This window comes from Budorcas taxicolor, chromosome 5, assembly GCF_023091745.1.
Source record: "Budorcas taxicolor isolate Tak-1 chromosome 5, Takin1.1, whole genome shotgun sequence".
Classification (NCBI taxonomy): Eukaryota; Metazoa; Chordata; class Mammalia; order Artiodactyla; family Bovidae; genus Budorcas; species Budorcas taxicolor.
Window position 1 is genome coordinate 37,231,926 of NC_068914.1, and position 23,156 is coordinate 37,255,081.

The 23,156-nt window shown below is 41.5% G+C and overlaps 1 protein-coding gene across 2 annotated transcripts in view; it reads right to left on the reverse strand.

Moving 5' to 3' along the window:
- TBCE (tubulin folding cofactor E) overlaps window positions 1–23,156 on the reverse strand; it is a 91,448-nt gene that overhangs the window by 28,232 nt on the left and 40,060 nt on the right. For both annotated transcript variants that reach the window (XM_052639445.1, XM_052639446.1), the window contains exon 3: window positions 11,388–11,472. In XM_052639445.1, the coding sequence (XP_052495405.1) occupies window positions 11,388–11,472 (85 nt within the window). The remainder of the gene's footprint in view (window positions 1–11,387; window positions 11,473–23,156) is intronic.

Sequence of the window (23,156 nt, forward strand, 5' to 3'; positions counted from 1 at the left end):
ACGGAGATCAAACTAGTCAATCCTAAAGGAAATCAACCCTGAGTATTCACTGAAGGACTGATGCTGAAACTGAAGCTCCAGTGCTCTGGACACCTGATGCAAAGAACCGACTCATCAGAAAAGACCCTGAAGCTGGGAAAGGTTGAAGCTAGGAGGAAAAGGGGACGACCGAGGATGACATGGTTGGATGGGATCATCATCTCAACGAACATGAGTTTGAGCAAGCTCCAGGAGATGGTGAAGGACAGTGAAGCCTGGCGTGCTGGAGTCCATGGGGTTGCAAAGAGTTGGATACAACTGAGCGACTTAACAACAACGAACAATTCAAGACTAGACCTTTATTAGAGCTTAGTTTGGCTGCAGGCAGAGGAAAGGAGTCAGCAATGGTGTTGGATGGTTGCAAAGTAGAAGCTATGCCTTTTTCAGATCAAGGTCAGTCTCCTCTGCAACATGCCTGGCAGGTCTCTCAGAAAACACAACAGTGCTGCAATACTGAAAAATACCAGCTGAATGAGTGCCCATCAATAACCATAAATCTCCAAAGGTAAACTAGTAATTCGTAAAGATTCCACAGAAAAACTATCAAGATGTTGCATCTGAACTCTGAAAGCCTGAACCCTGTCTAAAGAGAAAATGTTGGGGAGGGGAAGGAGTGAAGGGGGGAGAGCACAAAATTCTTTTTTCTTATAAACACTCGGCATGTTCAAGGTCCTGCCTCCTTCTGCCCAACAATTACAGGATGCAGGCAGCAAAATTCACATCCTGACCATGGTCCTTGCAGAAACAGAAGACTCTCACAGAGCACTGTAATCAAGGTTAGGTCTGCCCACCAGAGTTCTCAGATGAAATTCAGGTGCCCAGTTAAACCTGGGTTTCAGACAATTGTTTTTCAATTGAATTTCAATTGTTTTCTGCATCTTTATTCAGTATGATGCATGTCCCATGCTTACACTAAAAAAGGATTCACTGCTTATCTGAAATCCAAATTTCACCATGAGTTTTCTGTTTTTATTTAGTGAAACAAGCAACTCTACTCAAAGGTAGAGGGAGACCAACAGAGCCCAGAAGTCCCACAGTAAACAGTTTTTTAAAACTGGGGATAGTTCAAATGCCGAGTGCTGGGAAAGACTGGGTCCCTGGGGAGTATCAGCTAAATGTTGATCTTGATACCTTGCTTGTTTCAAGCTTGCCCAGAGCCTTCTCACCAAGACTGCATAACTAACATTCACCCTGAGAGAACTATTCACTCATTTAACATAGACAGAGATTTGACCTGGTGAACTCATTTTCCCAGCAGGGGAGGAAAAAAAAAGGCCAATAGATAGGCATCTTTTTACACATTCCTTCTGATCGTCACAATTTCTATTTTGCCCTGATTCATGGAAAGGTTCCAAAAACAAAATCTCTCTCTTTACCTTTTACGGAGATTCACCCTACCTGTCACCTATCAGCACACTTAGTGATTATTTTAAACATTCTTCTATCACTTTACACCACATGCTCAGTCGTTCAGTTGTGTCCAACTCTTTGCAGCCCCATGGCTTATAGCCTACAGAATCCTATATCCATGGGATTTTCCAGGCAAGGACATTGGAGCAGGTTGCCATTTCCTATTCCAGGGGATTTTCCCAACCCAGGGATCAAACCCATGTCTCTTATGTCTCCTGCATTGGCAGACGCATTCTTTACCACAAGCACCACCTTGGAAGCACTTTCTACCATACCAGGAGAATATTTTACTTATTTTTAAATTAATTTTTATTGCAATATAGTTGCTTTACAGTGTATATAGTCAATTCTCATTCAGTTCAGTTCAGTGGCTCAGTCTTTGCAACCCCATGAACCGCAGCACGCCAGGCCTCCCTTGTCCATCACCAACTCCCGGAGTTCACTCAGACTCACGTCCATCGAGTCGGTGATGCCATCCAGCCATCTCATCCTCTGTCATTCCCTTCTCCTCCTGCCCACAATCCCTCCCAGCATCAGAGTCTTTTCCAATGAGTCAACTCTTTGCATGAGGTGGCCAAAGTATGGGAGTTTCAGCTTCAACATCAGTCCTTCCAATGAACACCCAGGACTGATCTCCTTTAGGATGGACTGGCTGGATCTCCTTGCAGTCCAAGGGACGCTCAAGAGTCTTCTCCAGCACCACAGTTCAAAAGCATCAATTCTTCGATGCTCAGCTTTCTTCACAGTCCAACTCTCACATCCATACATGACCACTGGAAAAACCATAGCCTTGACTAGACGGACCTTAGTCGGCAAAGTAATGTCTCTGCTTTTGAATATGCTATCTAGGTTGGTCATAACTTTCCTTCCAAGGAGTAAGCATCTTTTAATTTCATGGCTGCAATCACCATCTGAAGTGATTTTGGAGCCCCCCAAAATAAAGTCTGACACTGTTTCCAGTGTTTCTCCACGTATTTGCCATGAAGTGATGGGACCAGATGCCATGATCTTCGTTTTCTGAATGTTGAGCTTTAAGCCAACTTTTTCACTCTCCTCTTTGACTTTCATCAAGAGGCTTTTGAGTTCCTCTTCACTTTCTGCCTTAAGGGTGGTGTCATCTGCATATCTGAGGTTATTGATATTTCTCTCAGCAATCTTGATTCCAGCCTGTGCTTCTTCCAGCCCAGCGTTTCTCATGATGTACTCTGCATATAAGTTAAATAACAGGGTGACAATAGACAGCATTGACGTACTCCTTTTCCTATTTGGAACCAGTCTGTTGTGGCACGTCCAGTTCTAACTGTTGTTTCCTGACCTGCATATGGTTTCTCAAGAGGCAGGTCAGGTGGTCTGGTATTCCCATCTCTTTCAGAATTTTCCAGTTTATTGTGATCCACACAGTAAAAGGCTTTGGCATACTCAATAAAACAGAAATAGATGCTTTTCTGGAACTCTCTTCCTTTTTCCATGATCCAGCAGATGTTGGCAATTTGATCTCTGGTTCCTCTGCCTTTTCTAAAACCAGCTTGAACATCTGGAAGTTCACAGTTCACATACTACTGAAGCCTGGCTTGGAGAATTTTGAGCATTACTTTACTACTGGCGTGTGAGATGAGTGCAATTGTGCGGTAGTTTGAGCATTCTTTGGCATTGCCTGTCTTTGGGATTGGAATGAAAACTGATCTTTTCCAGTCCTGTGGCCACTGCTGAGTTTTCCAAATTTGCTGGCATTTTGAGTGCAGCACTTTCACAGCATCATCTTCCAAGATTTGAAATAGCTCAACTGGAATTCCATCACCTCCACTAGCTTTGTTCGTAGTGATGCTTTCTAAGGCCCACTTGACTTCACATTCCAGGATGTCTGGCTGTAAGTGAGTGATCACACCATCGTGATTATCTTAGTCATGAAGCTCTTTTTTGTACAGTTCTTCAGTGTATTCTTGCCACCTCTTCTTAATATCTTCTGCTTCTGTTAGGTCCATACCATTTCTGTCCTTTATCGAGCCCATCTTTCCAAGAAATGTTCCCTTAGTATCTCTAATTTTCTTGAAGAGATCTCTAGTCTTTCCCATTCTATTGTTTTCCTCTATTTCTTTGCATTGATCGCTGAGGAAGGCTTTCTTATCTCTCCTTGCTATTTTTTGGAACTCTGCATTCAGATGCTTATATCTTTCCTTTTCTCTTTTGCTTTTCGCTTCTCTTCTTTTCACAGCTATTTGTAAGGCCTCCTCAGACAGCCATTTTGCTTTTTTGCATTTCTTTTCCATGGGGATGGTCTTGATGCCTGTCTCCTGTACAGTGTCACAAACCTCAGTCCATAGTTCATCAGGCACTCTATCTATCAGATCTAGTCCCTTAAATTTATTTCTCACTTCCACTGTATAATCATAAGGGATTTGATTTAGGTCATACCTGAATGGTCTAGTGGTTTTCCCTACTTTCTTCAATTTAAGTCTGAATCTGGCAATAAGGAGTTCATGATCTGAGTCACAGTCAGCTCCTGGTCTTGTTTTTGCTGACTGTATAGAGCTTCTCCATTTTTGGCTCCAAAGAATATAATCAATCCGATTTCAACGTTGACCATCTGGTGATGTCCATGTGTAGAGTCTTCTCTTGTGTTGCTGGAAGAGGGTGCTTGCTATGACCAGTGTGTTTTCTCGGCAAACCTCTATTAGTCTTTGCCCTGCTTCATTCCGTATTCCAAGGCCAAATTTGCCTGTTACCCCAGGTGTTTCTTGACTTCCTACTTTTGCATTCCAGTCCCCTATAATGAAAAGGACATCTTTTTTGGGTGTTAGTTCTAAAAGGTCTTGTAGGTGTTCATAGAACCGTTCAACTTCAGCTTCTTCAGTGTTACTCGTTGGGGCATAGACTTGGATTACTGTGATACCCAATGGTTTGCCTTGGAAACGAACAGAGATTATTAGTTATCTATTTTATACAGAGTATCAATAGTGTTGCTGCTGCTGCTGCTAAGTCGCTTCAGTCATGTCCGACTCTGTGCGACCCCATAGACGGCAGCCCACCAGGCTCCCCCATCCCTGGGATTCTCCAGGGCAAGAACACTGGAGTGGGTTGCCATTTCCTTCTCCAATGCATGAAAGGGAAAAGTCAAAGTGAAGTAGCTCAGTCATGTCCGACTCTTCGCCACCCCATGGACTGCAGCCCGAGGCTCCTCCATCCATGGGATTTTCCAGGCAGGAGTACTGGAGTGGGGTGCCATCGCCTTCTCCAATCAACAGTGTATATATGTCAATCTCCATCTCCCAGTTCATCCCAGTCCCTGAGAAGAATATTTTATACTGATTTATTCATGCTGATTCAAGAACTTCAAAATACTTCACGACAATCTTAGGCTACACACAGTAAATCAAGGGGCTTCCATTTGTTAAGTTAGCTGGTATCATGGGTAAAGTTTGAGACACCATGTCCCCTCTGATGCCAAGTATAAATTCTATTCATGGTGCTGAAGAACACATTTTAAGATTTCTTGATCACCAGAAAAGAGAAATCATATAATTACCTAGAAAGCGAACATTTTCAATAACAGCTGAGGATAGAATACTGACCCAAACAGTTCTAAGAGTTTAGAGTATAGGTTGCTTAGGTTGAGAAAAAAGCACTGGAAATCCAGACACAAGCTACAGAGAACTTCAAGCTTTATTACCTTAACTGAACCACTCAACTTCTCAAAAGACAAGAGATGGAGAAAATGAAGCACCCGAGAGAGACAGTGATGACCGGTTCATGGCTGTACATTTGGGGTAAACCTGTATACTACTACTGTACACTGGAAAAGTCACAAATACTAATTATGGGCACTTACTATTATAAACAAGAGACTGCCATATTTACCTTAGGTTATACAGAAATCAAACTGAAACTAAACATGACGTGAAATTACCAGCACCCATGTTGAGAGGGATGAAAACACGGAAGAATGTATGCCCTGCGCTGGGCTTTGAAAGCCACCCTATCTGTTCCCAAGGTCTGCCCTCAAGTGGCAGGGTGTCACCCCAGCAACCTGAGATGCTGGGGAGACTCAAGAAGCAGGGAGTTTCCAAACACCCAATTCAATATACCCTGATATCCTGCTTACGGTGCAGAGGCCAGCAAACTAGTCTTCACAAGACACGTGTAAAAGCACATAACTGCATGTTTAACACGCTGGTGGCCACTCAATATTAACACATGCTTCTGAAGAGATGGAGATTTGAGTTCTGCTATCGAGATGGCAACTTCTGATTCACTTGCCTCATTTAAAATGGGTACACCAGCTTTTTTGCCATTTACCTATTTCACAAGTCTAAGATGAGAACATTTATCATCTGGCAACGTTAAACTGCTCTGGCTTCATGAACACAGCATCAAAGCATTAAAATGCTTACTGTGTTTAAAAAAAACACAAAACTGTAATTATGGTTTTCCAAGTAAAATTTGAAATATGAAGAAAGACTCCAATAAAGTTAGTACGAGATCTGAATTAACTTAATAACAAGTACATGTGATATAATCTATTTTGTCTGATTTAGAGATTCCAAGATACTGACATAATCTTTACTAGTTGAAGCCATGTTCAAATGAATATTAACATCAGTATTAACAACTATAAAGGAAAAGGTCATTCCTTTAGTTTAGATCACTGGTTATCCACCGTATCAGACCCAACGCACCCTATTACACTGCCTCCAAAACAACCTGAAATGGAATTACCTACCCATATAGGATTTCAAAGTCAAGAAAAATGCCCATTTCACTGAAACAAAAGTAATTTATAATCAGATAATATGTATTTCGACATGTAGATGCTCAGGCAAGGCTATAACTAGGAGACACTAAAAAACAAGGAGATGCTTATGTCAAGAGTAAGAACTGAAACACCAAGTCCACACCCTTCAGCACTTCAGGGCAAATCCCACGTCTGCCAGGACTGATGCAATCTTCACTGTACTACTCAGAGACTGAAAATGTCATCACATCCAGAGACCACTAAGGACATGCAGACATGGATGATTTGGGAGGTGCTGGAGGAAGCACTCCCTCAGTGGAGGCTGCATGAGGTCATGGTCCAGGTAAGGCATCAATAGGCCCGGCTAAGAAATTTCTATTTCCACACCTTTCTAAACACATAAATTGCTCCCTTCATCTCCATAAACTCTTGACAGATTCTGAGCCGGCCTTGTGACATATATGTCATCACCACTGGCCTCTAGGAACATGCCAATTCTTCTATCCTGACTTTTCAAAATTACAGACTGCTGAACTAGCAAACAGTTTGCAATTATCTAATCTTGACCTTCATTTTAGAGGTCAGTAAAGTTAGATTTGTTTAGGGTTCTAAAGATTGTTAAAACCAACGCATGAAGCTGCTTAATTTCCAGGAATGTGTTCACTGTACAACATTTAAACAATGATAAGCTTAATATTCCCCTTCAGGGATCATAGCCTTTCCATGGTGAAGGGGCTTGCGTAACTCAATGAAGCTATGAGCTATGTCGGGCAGGGCCACCCAAGACGGATAGGTGACAGGGAAGAGCTCTGACAAAACATGGTCCACTGGAGGAGGAAATGGCAAACTACTTCAGGATTCTTGCTGCAAGAACCTCATGAACAGTATAAAAAAGGAAAAAGATATGACACCGTAAAATGAGTCCCCCAGGTTGGAAGGTGTCCAATATGCTACTGGGAAAGAGCAGATGGAAATTACTAATATCTCCAGAAAGAATAAAGCAGCTGGGCCAAAGCAGAAATGATGCTCAGTTATTGATGTGTCTGGTGGTGAAAGTAAAGTCTGATGCTATAAAGAACATTACTGCACAGAAACCTGGAATAGTTAGGCCCATGAATTAAAGTAAATTGGACGTCAACCAGGAGATGACAAGAGTGAACATCGACTTCTTAGCAATCAGTGAACTAAAATGGATGGGAATGGGCGGATTTTAATTCAGATGACCATTATATCTACTACAGTGGGCAAGATTCCCTTAGAAGAAATAGAGTACCCCTCAGAGTAAACAAAAGAGTCCAAAATGCAGTACTTGGCTACAATTTCAAAAACAACAAACCATTCAACGACAAACCACAGTAATCTAAGCCTATGCTCCAACCACCAAGGGCAAAGAAGCTGAAGTTAAACAGTTCAGCTACAGCTCAGCTATAGCTAAAGACCTACAAGAACTTCTAGAATGAACACACAAAAAAAGACGTCCTTTTCATCATAGGGGAATGGAACACAAAAGCAGGAAGTCAAAAGATACCTGGAGTAACAGGCAAGTTTGGCCTTGGAGTACAAAATGAAGGAGGGTAAAGGCTAACAGAGCTTTGCTAAGAGAATACACTGGTCATAGAAAACAGCTTCTTTCAACAACACAAGAGATGACTCTACACATAGGCATTATGAGATGGTCAATACAAAATTAGACTGATTATGTTCTTTGCAGCCAAAAACAGAGAAGCTCTACATAGTGAGCAAAAAAAGAAAAGACCTGGAGCAACTGCAGCTCAGATCATCAGCTTCTTACTGAAAAATTCAGGCTTAAATTGAAGAAAGTAGGGACAACTGGAGAAGGCAATGGCAACCCACTCCAGTCCTCTTGCCTGGAAAATCCCATGAATGGAGGAGCCTGGTAGGCTACAGTCCATAGGGTCTCGAAGAGTCGGACACGACTGAGCGACTTCACTTTCACTTTTCACTTTTCTGCACTGGAGAAGGAAATGGCAACCCACTCCAGTGTTCCTGCCTGGAGAATCCCAGGGACGGGGGAGCCTGGTGGGCTGCCATCTATGGGGTCACACAGAGTCAGACACGACTGATGTGACTTAGCAGCAGCAGGGACAACCACTAGGCCATTCAGGTATGACAAATCAGACCCCTTATGGTTATATAGTGGATATGACAAACATATTCAAGGGACTGAACTTATTCAGTCCCCGATCTGGTAGACAGAGCGCCTAAAGAACCATGGATGGAGGCTTGTAACACTGTACGAGGTAGGGACCAAAACCACCCCAAAGTAAAAGAAATGCTAAGAAGGCAAAGTGGTTGTCTGAGGAGGCCTTACAGACAGCTGAGGAAAGAAGGAAAGCAAAAGACAAGGGAGGAAAGGAAAGACATACCCAACTGGATACACAGTTTCAGAGACTAGCAAGAAAAGATAAGAAGGCCTTCTTAAATGAACAATGCAAACAGAATGGGAAAGATTAGCGATCTCAAGAAAACTGGAGGTATCTAGGGAACATTTCATGCAAAGATGGGCACAATGAAGGACAGAAACGCTAAGGATCTAAGAGAACCAGAACAGATAAAGAAGAGGCGGTAAGAATACACAGAAGAACTATACAAAAAAGGCCTTAAAGATCCAGATAACCATGACAGTGTGGTCACTCATCTAGGCCAGACAACTTGGAGTATGCAGTCAAGTGGGCCTTAGGAAGCATTACTATGAACAAAGCTGGTGGAGATGATGGAATTTCAGCTGAGCTATTTAAAATCCTAAAAGATGATGCATTAAAGTGCTGTACTCAATACATCAGCAAATCTAGAAAACTCAACAGTGGCCACTGGACTGGAAAGGTCAATTTTCATTCTAATCCCAAAGAAGAACAACCCCAAAGAATGTTCAAAGGACTGTACTTCTGCATTCATGTCACGTGCTAGTAAGGTTATCCTCAATATCCATCAAGCCAGGCTTCAACAGTACATGAACAGAGGACTTCCAGATGTACAAGGTGGGTTCAGAAAAGGTAGAGGAACTAGAGATTAAAATTCCAAACCTTGATTATAGAGAAAGGAAGGGAATCCCAGAAAAACATCTACTATTGCTTTCTTGACTACACTAAAGCTTTTAACTATATAGATCACAACAAACTATGGAAACATCTTAAAGAGATGAAAGTACCAGATCATTTTACCTGCCTCCTGAGAAACCTGTATGCAGGTCAAGAAGCAACAGTTAGAATCAGACATGGAACAACGGACTGGTTCAAAATTGGGAAAGGAGTACAACAAGGCTATATATTGTTACTCTGCTTATTTAACTTATATTCCAAGTACATTATGTGAAATGCTGGGGTGGATGAATCACAAGCTGGAATCAAGACTGCTGAGAGGCATATCAACAACCTCAGATATGCAGATGATACCACTCCAATGGCCGAAAGTGAATAGGAACTAAAGAGCCTCGTGATGAGGATGAAAGAAGAGAGAGAAGAAGCTGGCTTAAAACTCAACATTCAAAAAACTAAGATCATAGCATCCGATCCCATCACTTCATGGCAAATAGAAGGAGAAAAAGTGGAAGCAGTGATGGATTTTATTTTCTTGGGCTCCAAAATCACTGCAGATAGTGACTGCAGCCATGAAATTAAAAGATGCTTGCTCCTTGGAAGTAAAACTATGACAAACCCAGAATATAAAAAAGCAGAGACATCACTTTGCTGACAAAGATCCATCTAATCAAAGCTATGGTTTTTTCCAGCAGTCATGTACGGATGTGAGAACTGGACCATAAAGAAGGCTGAGTGCAGAAGAATTGATGTGTTCAAACTGTGATGACGGAGATGCCTCATGAGAGCCCCTTAGACTGCAAGATAAAACCGGTCAATCCTAAACACTCAATGGATGCTTGAAACTCCAACAGTTTGGCCAAGTCAGCTGATGTGAAGAGCCGACTCACTGGAAAAGATTGCGGACAAAAGGAGGAGGGAGGAACAGAGGATGAGATGGTTAGATAGCATCACTGACTCGATGGACATTCTAGGGGATAGTGAAGGACAGGGAAGCCTGGCATACTGCAGTCCATGGTGTTACACAGAGTTGTACAAGACTTAGCAACTGAACAGCAACAAAGCTTAATATTAAAAGGTTCTTGCAAGAAATTGAAACTTAGGGAAAATAAACACGAATAAAAATTTGAAAGCCTGCCTGAAATTCCCCACCATCCTTTTCAGAGTTTCACATAGTTTCTCTGAAATCAAACAGGCAAAAATATCAGTAGCACTATAATGTGTAATTCTTTTCATGACAATAGCTTTTTAAAATAGTGGCCTAGCATTCCACTATTTGGATGTTCTATATTTTGTTTAATTACCTAGTTCTTATTGGCTATCTTGTTAATGAAGCATAAGAAGTGTTTATATCCATTCAATAAAAAAAGAGAAAACCACCACAAGACAAAAATACACAAAAAAGACAGAGAAAGCAACCCCACTTGTAAGGTTAAGACTGAGAGTTTTAAAAACAAGGAAAAAGGACTCCCCTGGTGGTCGAGCAGTTAAGAATCCTCCTGCCATGCAGGGGACACGGATTCAATCCCTGGTCCAAGAAGATTCCACATGCTTCACAGCAACTAAGCTCCCAGGAGCTGCAACTACGGAGGCACACACGCCCTAGAACCCCTGCTCCACCGTGAGGGAAGCCGCTGCAATGAGAAGCCCGCGCACTGCAGCTAGAGCACAGCTCCCACCTGCCGCAGTTAGAGAAAGCCCGCCCTCAGCACAGCCGAAAATAAACAAACAAAAAGCACAACAAACTAAAAAGATAATAAAAGCAAGGAAAAAATCCTACAAACAGTGTGGGCTTTTTAGAATACACCAAATTCTACATTATAACCACCCCAAGAGTCAAATGCCTCTTCTTCTCCATCCGCCTTTATTCAACTATTAAATATCCTCCTACATAACCATGTCAGGGACTTCCATGGGGTTCAGGCAAGAACCCCTTCCAATTCAGGGAACCTGGGCTCAATCCCTGGCCAGGGAACTCAGATCCCACATGCCAGGGGGCAAATAAGCCTGTGCCCTGCAACTGGAGGGCAGCGAGAGTGCCAAAACGAAGACCCCAGAGCTGCAGCTACGAGCCGACGCAACCAGATAAACACACAGACATTTTAGAAGTAAACAGACAAAGATAAACAGGCCAGTTCAGAATGGAGAATTACCTGCATTTAAAATACACAGTCCCTTCGTGGCTTCCATCGTGCTTTCCCCGCTCAGGATTGTCCCATTCTACTCCTAACCAGAGTCCTGGCAGAACAAGAAAACCCAAACGAGAAATTAGAACAAGGTGAGGCTCCATTTTTCTGCAACCAAATACAGTTTGCAACGGAAAGCATATCACACAGACACCACTGGGGAAGAAAGAAGTCTTTAGGAAAAAAAGTAACCTTGGACTCAGGACTTAATCAGCAAAGGGAACAGTAAGTTTGGTTCAAAAAAATCAACAAAAAATACAACTGCAGAAAATAACTATAGCTACTGAGCACGTATGTGCCAGAAACTTTGCTTTATTTCATGTTATCCTTACAACAGACATTTCATCTTTACAAACGAGATGTTATCATTATCTTCTTTTTAACAGTTCCTGAACAAATACACACTTTTTTGAGTCCTAGCCTAGCAATATGCTGTTCATAAAGTAAAATTATATATATATATATGTAGTATTTTTCTTCAATATAGGTAAAATAACACCCAAAGTCACACACCTTCAGGTCATTCTAATTGCAGAAGCCAATACTTACCCACCATACTATGCCATGTATAACTCGTATCTCATATTTGCAAACCACATGCAGTTTTCAGAGCATTCTCTTACCTTCCCCTCTCTCTTCTCCCTCTATTTATTAAGTACCCACTGTCCCATGGACAGTGGAGAAGGCAGTGGCACCCCACTCCAGTACTCTTGCCTGGAAAATCCCATGGGCGGAGGAGCCTGGTGGGCTGCAGTCCATGGGGTCGCAAAGAGTCAGAGATGAGTGAGCGACTTCATTTTAACTTCTCACTTTCACGCATTGGAGAAGGAAATGGCACCCCACTCCAGTGTTCTTGCCTGGAGAATCCCAGGAATGGGGGAGCCTGGTGGGCTACCGTCTATGGGGTCACACAGAGTCGGACACAACTGAAGCGACTTAGCAGCAGCAGCAGCAGCAGCAGCAGCATCCCATGGACAGAGGAGCCTGGTAGGTTATAGTCCAAGGCACCGGACATAACTGAAGCGACTTAGCACACACACACACACACACACACACACACACACACACACACACACACACACACGGAACTGTGCCAGGTGCAAAAGTATGTGAGACAGAGTTTCACTTCTGAAAAAAAAAAGAGTTTCACTTCTGGATCTACCCTCCTGTGGAGAACCAGAAAATCTAGATAAACAATTTTTAAAAATCACTTTACACCAATTAGAATGGCTTGTGTCAACAAAACAAAAGTGAAAATAAGTGTTGGCAGGGATATGGAGAAAGCATTAATTTTATCCATTGCTCATGGGAATGTAAAATGGTGCAGCAACTGTGGAAAACAGTACAGTGGTTCCTCTACAAGCTACACGCAGAATCATTACCTAACCTAGCGATTCTACCTCTGGGCAAACACCCCAAGAACTGACAGCAGGGACTCAAACAGGTATTAGTGTACTTGTGTTCACAGCAGCATTATTCAAAACTGCCAGAAGTGAATGGATGAATAGATAAACGAAGTGTCCAATGGCGGATCAATTACTAAACAAAATGTGGTCTGTCCATACAATGGAATATTATTCAGTCTTAAAAAGGAACAAAATTCTGACACATTCTACAACATGGATGAACCCTAAAGACCTTATGCTAAGTGAACTAAGCCAGACACACAAAAACAAACAATACATGCATGCTAAGTCATTTCAGTCATGTCTGATTCTTTGCGACCCCATGGACTGCAGCCCACCAGGCTCCTCTGTCCATGGGACGCCTCAAGCAAGAATACTGGAGTGGGTTGCCATTTCCTCCTTCAGGGGATCTTCTGGACCCAAGGACTGAATTCACATCTCTTACGTCTCCTGCAGCGGCAGGCAGGTTCCTTACCACTAGAGTCACCTGGGTTTTCTTTAGAAAGAGAAAAATGTTCAGTCCTTCACGCCAAAGTCCATGCACTCACCACCTGGTCCCCCTATCACCTGGCACTTTAGACCCAGATCCACCTGGCACCTGCCTGCCACCAAGGGCCCGCAGGCCTGAAGCTGCCGCCCCCGAGGCACTCTCCCTAGGGCGCTGGCACACCGACAAAGGAGTCCACAAGGTCTCAGCACCAGCTGCGGCTGCTGTGCGCGAGCAACTGTCCAGGGGTGGGGCGGCAGGACACTGGGCTTGGCTTGGCTAGCACAAACCAATTTGAAGCTGAATAAAATTGTATAAACTGAGTCATTTCTGATTAACTCTGCTAAAACCACATCATGAAACTAGAGCATAAAGAACTGTCTTCAGAAAGAAACCCAAGTCTCCAGGTAATAGGTTCATACCCAATACTGATGATGAGGCATCATAACTGGGCCTGATAAAAATTAACTCAAATACAGAAATCATGTCCTACAATTAAAATAAACCTGAATGCCCCTGCTATGGACTTGTTGAGGGGGGGAAACACTGAGTATTCTGATTCATAAGGTATTCTGACTCCCATTGAATTTAAAGGGCTCATACTGAAAACCTTGAAGACATGTGTGTTTACAGCTGAGTACATTAGGGCAAAATTGAGACCAATGTTAGGTCCAAGTAGAAAAAAACCTAGACGTATGGGAGGAATTTTAACCAGGTTTCCTTTGCAGTGAGGTCCCACGTTCAACTCAGTTCAACCCAGAACAGACGACGGCCGTGGAAAGGAAGCCAGTTGACCAACTCTCGAGGTCATACACAGAGAAGAGGGGACATGGTGTAGAATCAGGGTGGTCAATAGGATGGGTCCCCAGTCCTTCCTGGGACCCCTGCAGCCCCCAACCCCAGAGCCCCTGCCCCAAACCACGGAATCTGTCAGGATTTCTAACTTGGGGTGTTTCCACTTCCACAACCCCCCCAGGCAATGGGGAGTGAGGGGTCTGAGAACTTCTGGCTCCGTTTCCTGGGCCGTGATGGGGAAGGCATCCTCGGCCACCCAGATAGGACCTCATCTTACCCGCCAGCGCCTCCCCCAACACAAAGGCAGCTGAATGGGGGGAGGAGGGGGGAGGCAGGACTCGGCACTCCAGGTTCAGTGGGGTATCCAGGCCTCTGCCCTGGAAACCCAACTGTGTGTGCGGTTCAGTCACAGCAGAGACGAAGTCTGGGGCCACCTATATGAGATGCCTAGAATACTCAAATTCATAGAAACAGAAAGTGGGATGGTGTTTGGCAGGAGCTGAGGGGAGGGTAGAACAGGAAGTTACTGCTTAATGGCTACAGGGTTTCACTTCTGTAAAATGAAGAGGGTTCTGGAGATGAATGGTGATGACTGTACAACATTATTCTACTTAAAAATCACTGAACTATACAATTAAAGGTGACTAAAATGTTAAGTTCAGTTATGTATAACTTACCACAATTTAAAATATACACACACATATATATATATCTTCTAAACCACCAGAGAGCTAAAAAGGCACTAAAGAATTACAAGGCCAAAATCTGAGAGAAGAGGGAAACCCAGAGTTAAGCGAAGCCTTAGAGCAACTTTTTTCCCTTGGGCATCTGCTGATTCTGGCAGAAAAGGCTGAAAAGCTAAAAAGCTGAACAAAGCTTTGTTCAGCTTTGGATAGAGCTTTTGAGAGACTAAGGCTTCCCTAGTGGCTCAGCTGGTAAAGAATCTGCCTGCAATGCAGGAGACCCGGGTTCAATCCCTGGGTTGGAAAGATTCCCTAGAGAAGGAAATGACAACCCGCTCCAGTATTCTTGCCTGGAGACTCCCATGGACAGAAGGGCCAGGCAGGCTACAGCCCATGATCGCAGAGTCAGACATGACTGTGTGACTAACTTTCACTTTCACTTTTGAGGGCGTAAGAGATAACGAAAACCAGAGTCTCCCAAGGAAGGTGGAGGTTGCAAGAAACTCTCTAGGTTGTGTTCTGGGCCTTGAAATGCTTTCAACCTAAGAGCAAGAAGGAACCAACCTGAACAGACTAACCCCTGTAGCGACTGAAGGTTAACTTCAAACAATCACATTCCCAGATGTGCTTAGGTGATCTGGGATTGCTGTGGACCTTCTGCATCTGCCAGAGTCCACTTCAGTCCTCTCTGGAAGAAGACACCACCCCTGCAAAGCTCAAATTACAACTCTTCACAACTAATATCTGGCACTCAAAGAAAACCAACTAAGCACAGAAAAACACAAGAGTCTATGACTGGAAACCAAGAAAAACAACAGCCAACAGAAACGGACTAAAGAGAGGTTGCACCCAACTGTGTCAAGAGAGGCTGAGACATGGTAAAGAACTTGAACTTCATCCTGCTTCTCCAGAGAAACTTATAAGCATGGAGAAAAGAAGCCATCACAGACGGGCAACAGGCACATAAAAGTCGCGCATCATTGCTAATTATTAGAGAAATGCAAATCAAAGCTACAATGAGGTACCACTTCACACCAGTCAGAACGACAACCATTAAAAAGTCTACAAATAAATACTGGAGGGGGTGTGGGGAAAGCGGAGCCCTCCTACACTGTTGGTGGGAATGTACATTGGTGCAGCTACTGTGGAAAACAATATGGACGTTCCTCAAAAAATTAAAAATAGAGCTAACATATGACCCAGCAATCCCACTCCTAGACATGTATCCAGATAAGAATTAAAGAATTTAAAAAACTCTTAATTCAAAAAGATACATGACCCCCATGTTCACAGCAGCACTATTTACCATAGCCAAGACACAGAAGTGACCTAAATGCCCATCAACAGATGGATGGATAAAGAGATGGTATATGTACACAATGAAATGTTACTTAGCCCTTACAAAGAATGAAATAATACCATCTGCAGCAACATGGATGAATCTAGAGATTATCATACTAAGCAAAGTAAATCAGAGAAAGACAAATACCATATGACATCACTTATATGTGGAAGCTACAATATGATAAAAATGAACATACCTAAAGAACAAAAACTCACAGATGAAGAGAACAGACTTGCGGTTGCCAGGTGTGGGGGTGGCAGGTAGGGAAGGATTACAAGTTTGGGATTAGCAGCTGCAAACTATCATATGTGAGATGGATAAACAACAAGGTCTTACTGTATAGAATGGGGAACCATGTTCAATATCCTGTGATAATTAAGCCATAATAGAAAAAAAATTAGAAAGTATATATATATATATATATATATATATGTAAAACTGAATCACTTTTCTGTAGAGCAGAAAATAAACACAACATTGTAAAGCAACTATAATTCAATAATATTTTTTTTAATTCAGAAGAAAGAAAACTGGATACTGAAAGATCAAAAATCACTAACAACAACAACAACAAGCTGAAGGAGGGTGGATAAGAAGCATTAAAAGAAGATAGGAGAGAATAACTGAAAAAGTAGTAGTCAAGTAGCTTTTTTCCTTGCAGCAAAAAGAAAAAGATGCAATCCTCTTGTTCAGTAGTAAAATCGTCTCCATTTTTCCCCATTCCCTGAGCTAACAATAATTTGTCACAGAGTGTTTGTTTGTATAAAGGGCATTAAGATAATGAAGAATACATCACACTTGACAGCATCTTTATAACACATTCACTGGTGTTTCAGAAGTGGCTATTTCTTAATTCAAGCCTCAACCGAAGTTCAGGATAGAAAGCTTGGTTTTGTAAGGGCTCAGATGGTTTTATTTTGCTTTCTGGTGGCTTCCTGGTGCAACCAAAGGAATAAAAACTTAATCTCAAAATGGGACATCAGAATCATCTAGGGAGCACATTTTAAGTGATGAGTCCTGGAACTTAACTCTGAAATAGTGAATTACAATCTCTCCATGTCCAAACTGAGAATTCATATTTTTAACAAGACCCCAGGAACGCTGCATTAGACTCCCCTTGCTAGACATGTTACCTTGGCTAGACTTCTTTCTACAGTGAAATGACAGTGATTCCAAACTGAAGTCACTTATAATAAACCAAACAACAGGTATTCTATTTATCTGTTACTAGTCCTACAACACATGGTTGATAAGGGTAATAGTTCCGTCAAACAAAGAGCACATTTTCTGTCATTGAGGGCCAGTAATTACAGATTTTATATTCATCACACTGATGACTGCAAAGTATTATGCCCTAACAAAAAACAACACATTATTATTTTCCTATAGATGAAAATTAAGTGTTCTAAGAACATTTTAAAAAGTATTTTTTCCTAATTCATTGTAATAACAATAATCAGTCACTTCAGTCACTCAGTAGTGTCTGACTCTTTGTGATCCATTGGACTGCAGCACGCCAGGCTTCCCTGTCCATCACCAACTCCAGAAGCTTGCTCAAACTCATGTCCATCGAGTCAGTGATGCCATCCAACCATCTCCTTCTCTGTCGTCCCCTTCTCCTCCTGCCTTCAATCTTTCCCAGCATCAGGGTCTTTTCCAAGTAGTCAGTTCTTGGCATCAGATGGCCAAAGTATTGGAGTTTCAGCTTCAACATCAGTCTTTTCAATAAATATTTAGTACTGATTTCGTTTACGATTGACTAGTTTGATCTCCTTGCAGTCCAAGGGACCCTCAAGAGTTTTCTCTAGCACCACAGTTCAAAAGCATCAATTCTTCAGCACTCAGCTTTCTTTATAGTCCAACTCTCACATCCATACATGACAACTGGAAAAAACATAGCCTTGACCAAATGGACAATTGTTGGCAAAGTAATGTCTCTGCTTTTTAATACGCTGTCTAGGTTTATCATGTTAAAGCGTCTGCCTGCAATGTGGGAGACCTGGGTTCGATCCCTAGGTCAGGAAGATCCCCTGGAGAAGGAAAATGGCAACCCACTCCAGTATTGTTGCCTGGAGAATCCCATGGACGGAGGAGCCTGGTAGGCTGCAGTCCATGGGGTTGCAAAGAGTCGGACATGACTGAGTGACTTCACCTTCTTTCTTTCTTTCTTTCTTTCTAGGTTTATCATAGCTTTTCTTCCAAGGAACAGGCATCTTTTCATTTCATGGCTGCAGTCACCATCTGCAGTGATTTTGGAGCCCAAGAAAATAAAGTCTGTCACTGTTTCCATTGTTTCCCCATCTATTTGCCAAGAAGTGATGGGACTGGATGCCATGATCTTTGTTTTTTGAATGCTGAGTTTTAAGCTTTTTAACTCTCCTCTTTCACTTTCATCAAAAGTCTCTTTAGTTCCTCTTCATTTTCTGCTATAACGGCGGTGTCATCTGTGTATCTGAGGTTATTGATATTTCTCCCAGCAATCTTGATTCCAGCTTGTGCTTCATCCAGCCTGGCATTTCTCATAATGTACTCTGCATATAAGTTAAATAAGCAGGGTTGACAATATACAGCCTTGACGTACTCCTTTCCTAATTTGGAACCAGTCTGTTGATCCATGTCCAGTTCTAACTGTTGCTTCCTGACCTGCATACAGATTTCTCAAGAGGCAGGTCAGGTGGTCTGGTATTCCCATCTCTTTCAGAAGTTTCCAGTTTGTTGTGACCCACACAGTCAAAGATGTTGGAATAGTCAACAAAGCAGATGTTTTTTTTGGAATGCTCTTGCTTTTTCTATGACCCAATGGATGTTGGCGATTTGATCTCTGGTTCCTCTGCTTTTTCTATATCCAGTTGAATATCTGGAAGTTCTTGGTTCATGTACTGCTGAAGCCTGGCTTGGAGAATTTTGAGCATTACTTTGCTAGCTTATTAAATGAGTGCAATTGTGTGGTAGTTTGAACATTCTTTGGCATTGCCTGTCTTTGGGGTTGGAATGAAAACTGATCTTTTCCAGTCCTGTGGCCACTGCTGAGTTTTCCAAATTTGCTGGCATATTGAGTGCAGCACTTTCACAGCATCATCTTTCAGGATTTGAAATAGCTCACCTGGAATTCCATCACCTCCACTAGCTTTGTTCGTAGTGATGCTTCCTAAGACCCACTTGACTTTGCATTCCAGGATGTCTGGCTCTAGGTGAATGATCATACCATCATGGTTATCTGGGTCATGAAGATCTTTTTTGTACAGTTCTTCTGTGTATTCATGCCACCTCTGCTTAATATCTTCTGCTTCTGTCATGTCCATACCATTTCTGACCTTTATTGTGCCCATCTTTGCATGAAATGTTCCCTTGGTGTCTCTAATTTTCTTGAAGAGATCTCTAGTCTTTCCCATTCTATTGTTTTTCTCTATTTCTTTGCACTGATCACTGAGGAAGGCTTTCTTATCTCTCCTTGCTATTCTTTGGAACTCTGCATTCAGGATACTAAGAAACTCATGTCTAACATTAATCAAGAAAAAAGCTAGTGTAAAATTTTGATGACACAAACAGTAGCTTAAAAGACCTCTAACTACTATATCAAAACCTCCTGGTAACCACAAACCAGAAATGCACTCTAAATATACAGTACATTTATATATATACATAAAGTATGTATATATTATATGTATATATATATATGTGTGTACATATACGTGTACACATATATACATGTATATATAAACATATATGTGTACATATATACATGGGCTACTCTGATGGCTCAGTGGTAAAGAATCTGTCTGCAGTGCAGAAGACGCAGGAGAATTGGGTTTGATCCCTAGTTCAGGAAGATTCCCTGAAGGAGGAGATGGCAACCTACTCCAGGATTCTTGCCTGGAAAATCCCATGGACAGAGGAGCCTGGCAGATTACAGTCCACAGGGTCACACAGAGTCAGACATGACTGAGCATGCACGCACACATATATAAACACACACACAAAAAAAGAAAAAGGAGTTCAAGCTCAACACTAAAGACAGCCATAGAATCATAACAGAACAAAAGAATAAAAAAAGAAAAAAGACCTACAAAAGCACATCCAAAACAATGAGCAAAATGGCAAGAAGAACATACATATTGGTAATTACCTTAAATATAAATAGATTAACTACTCCAACCAGAAGACACAGACTGGCTGAACGGATACAAAAATAAGGCCCATCTATATGCTGTCGACAGGAGACCCACTTCAGATTAGGGACACAAAGAGTCTGAAAGTGAGGGGATGGAAGAAGGTATTCCATGCAAATGAAATTCAAAAGTAAGTTGGAGTAGCAATATTCTTATCAGAAAAAAACGTCTTTAAAACAAAGACTGTTACAAGAGTCAAAGAAGGACACTACAAAATGATCAAGAAGTCAACCCAAGAAGACATAACAATTGTAAATATAGATGAACACAGCACAGAAGCACCTCAATGTAGAAAACAAATGTTAACAGACACGAAAGGAGAAATTGATAGCAGCACAATAATAGTGGGTGATTTCAGCACGCCACTTACATCAACTGACAGATCATTCAGACATAAAATCAACAAGGAAACACATGCCTTAAGTGACACATTAGACCAGATGAACTTAATTGGTATTTACAAAGCATTCCATCCTAAAGCAGCAGAATGCACATTTTTTTCAAGTGCATGTAGAATATTCACTAGGATAAATCATATGTTGGGTCACAAAGCAAGCCTTGGTAAATTTAACAAAACTGAAATAATATCAAGTATCTTTTCTGACCACATTGCCTACAGATTCTAATCTAATCTTCAATTTCAAGGAAGAATTACAAAATCTGTAAAAAACACAAAAATGTGGAGGCTAAACAACATGCTACTTAACAACCAATGGATCACTGAAGATGTCAAAGAAACCAAAAAATACCTAGGGCTTCTCTGGTGGTCCAGAGATTAAGAATCCACCTGCCGATGCAGGGGACATGGGATCACTCCCTGGTCAGGGACGATCTCACATGCTGTGGAACAACTAGGCCCATGCACCACAACTACTGAGCCAACAACCCACAAATACTGAGCCCACGTGCCACAACCACTAAAACCCACGTGCCCCAGAGCCTGTGTTCCACAATAAGAGACGCCACTGCAATGAGAAGCTCATGCACCACAGTGAAGAATAGCTCTTGCTCTCTGCAACCAGAGAAAACCCACAGGCAGCAATGAAGACCCAGTGCAGCCAAATAAATTAACAAATTTTTTAACAAAGAAAAAAACAATCTCCTAGGACTGAACCATGAAGATATAGAAAACAGGAACAGATCAATCACAAGGACTGAAATTGAAACCACGAATTTAAAAAACTCCCAACAAAAAAAAGTCCAGGATCAGATGGCTTCACAGGCAAATTTTGGCAAACATTTAGAGAACAGTTAACATCTATCCTTCTGAAACTCTTCCAAAAAACAGCAGGGGAAGGAACACTCCCAAAGTCATTCTATGAGGCCACCATCACTCTGATACCAAAACCAAGGATATCACAAACACAAAAAGAAAATATCAGGTCAGTATCACCGATGAACGTAGATGCAAAATCCTCAACAAAATACCACCAAACTGAATCTAACAATATATTAAAAGGATCATACACCATGATCAAGTGGGAATTATTCCAGGGATAGAACTTTTTCAATACCCCCTAGTCAACCAGTGTGATACACATTAACAAAGTGAAGAATAAAAATCATATTATCATCCCAACAGATGCAAAAACAGCTTCTGACAAAATTCAACAACTATTTCTGAGAATAACTCTGCAGAAAGTGTGAATAGAGGGAACATACCTCAACATAGTAAAGGCCACATATGAAAAACCCACAGCTAACAACATACTCAATGGTAAAATCGGAAAGCACTTCCTCTAAGATCAGGAACAAGACAAGGATGTCCACTCTCACCACTTTTATTCAATGCAGTTTTGGAAGTCCCAGCCATAGCAATCAGAGAAGAAGAAAAGGAATCCAAAGTGGAAAAGAAGATGTAAAACTGTCACTGTTTGCAGATGACATGATTCCATGCAAAGAAAATTCTAATGATGCTATCAGAAAACTACTAGAGCTCATCAATGAATCTGGTAAAGTTGCAGGATACAAAATTACATACAGAAATCCACTGCATTTCTATACACTAACAAAGAAAGGTCAGAGAGAGAAATGTAAGGAAACAATCTCATTTATCATTGCATCAAAAGAACAAAATACCTAGGAAAAAACCTACCTAAGGAGGCAGAAGACCTGTACTCTGAAAACTGTTAAGAAACTGATGAAAGAAATCAATGACACAAACAGATGGAAACATACACCACGTTCCTGGACTGGAAGAATCAATATTGTCAAAATGAGTATACTATCCAAAGTAATCCACAGATTTAATGCAACACCTATTAAATTACTAATGGCATTTTTTGCAGATCTAGAACAAAAAATCTTCACACGTTACTGACTAGGGGATTTTTGCAGAAACTAATGGCTGTGGCCAGCGATTTGTTATGCAAGTGAATATTGAAATGTCACCAGTCAATAATGTTTGGGTAATAGAAGATGTATTAATATAGCTCTGGTCTTTAAACCGTTAAGATTTGTATGGAAACACAATAGATCTTGAAGGGTCGGAAAAAAAAAAAAAAAAAAAGCTGGAGTAATCAGATTCCCTGACTTCAGACTATACTATAAAGCTATAATAAAACAATATGGTACTGGCACAAAAACACAAACACAGATCAATGGAAAAGAAAAGAAAGCCCAGAAATAAATCCACACAGCTACTTGCAAACAATACAACTGACAAGGGCTTAATTTCCAAAATATACAAATAGCTCATACAACTCAATAACAAAAACCCCAAACAATCCAATTGAAAAATGGGCAGAAGATCTAAATAGACACGTCTCCAAAGATTACATACAGAAAGCCAAGAGACACATGAGAAGATGCTTGACATTGCTAATTATTAGAGAAATGCAAATCAAAATTA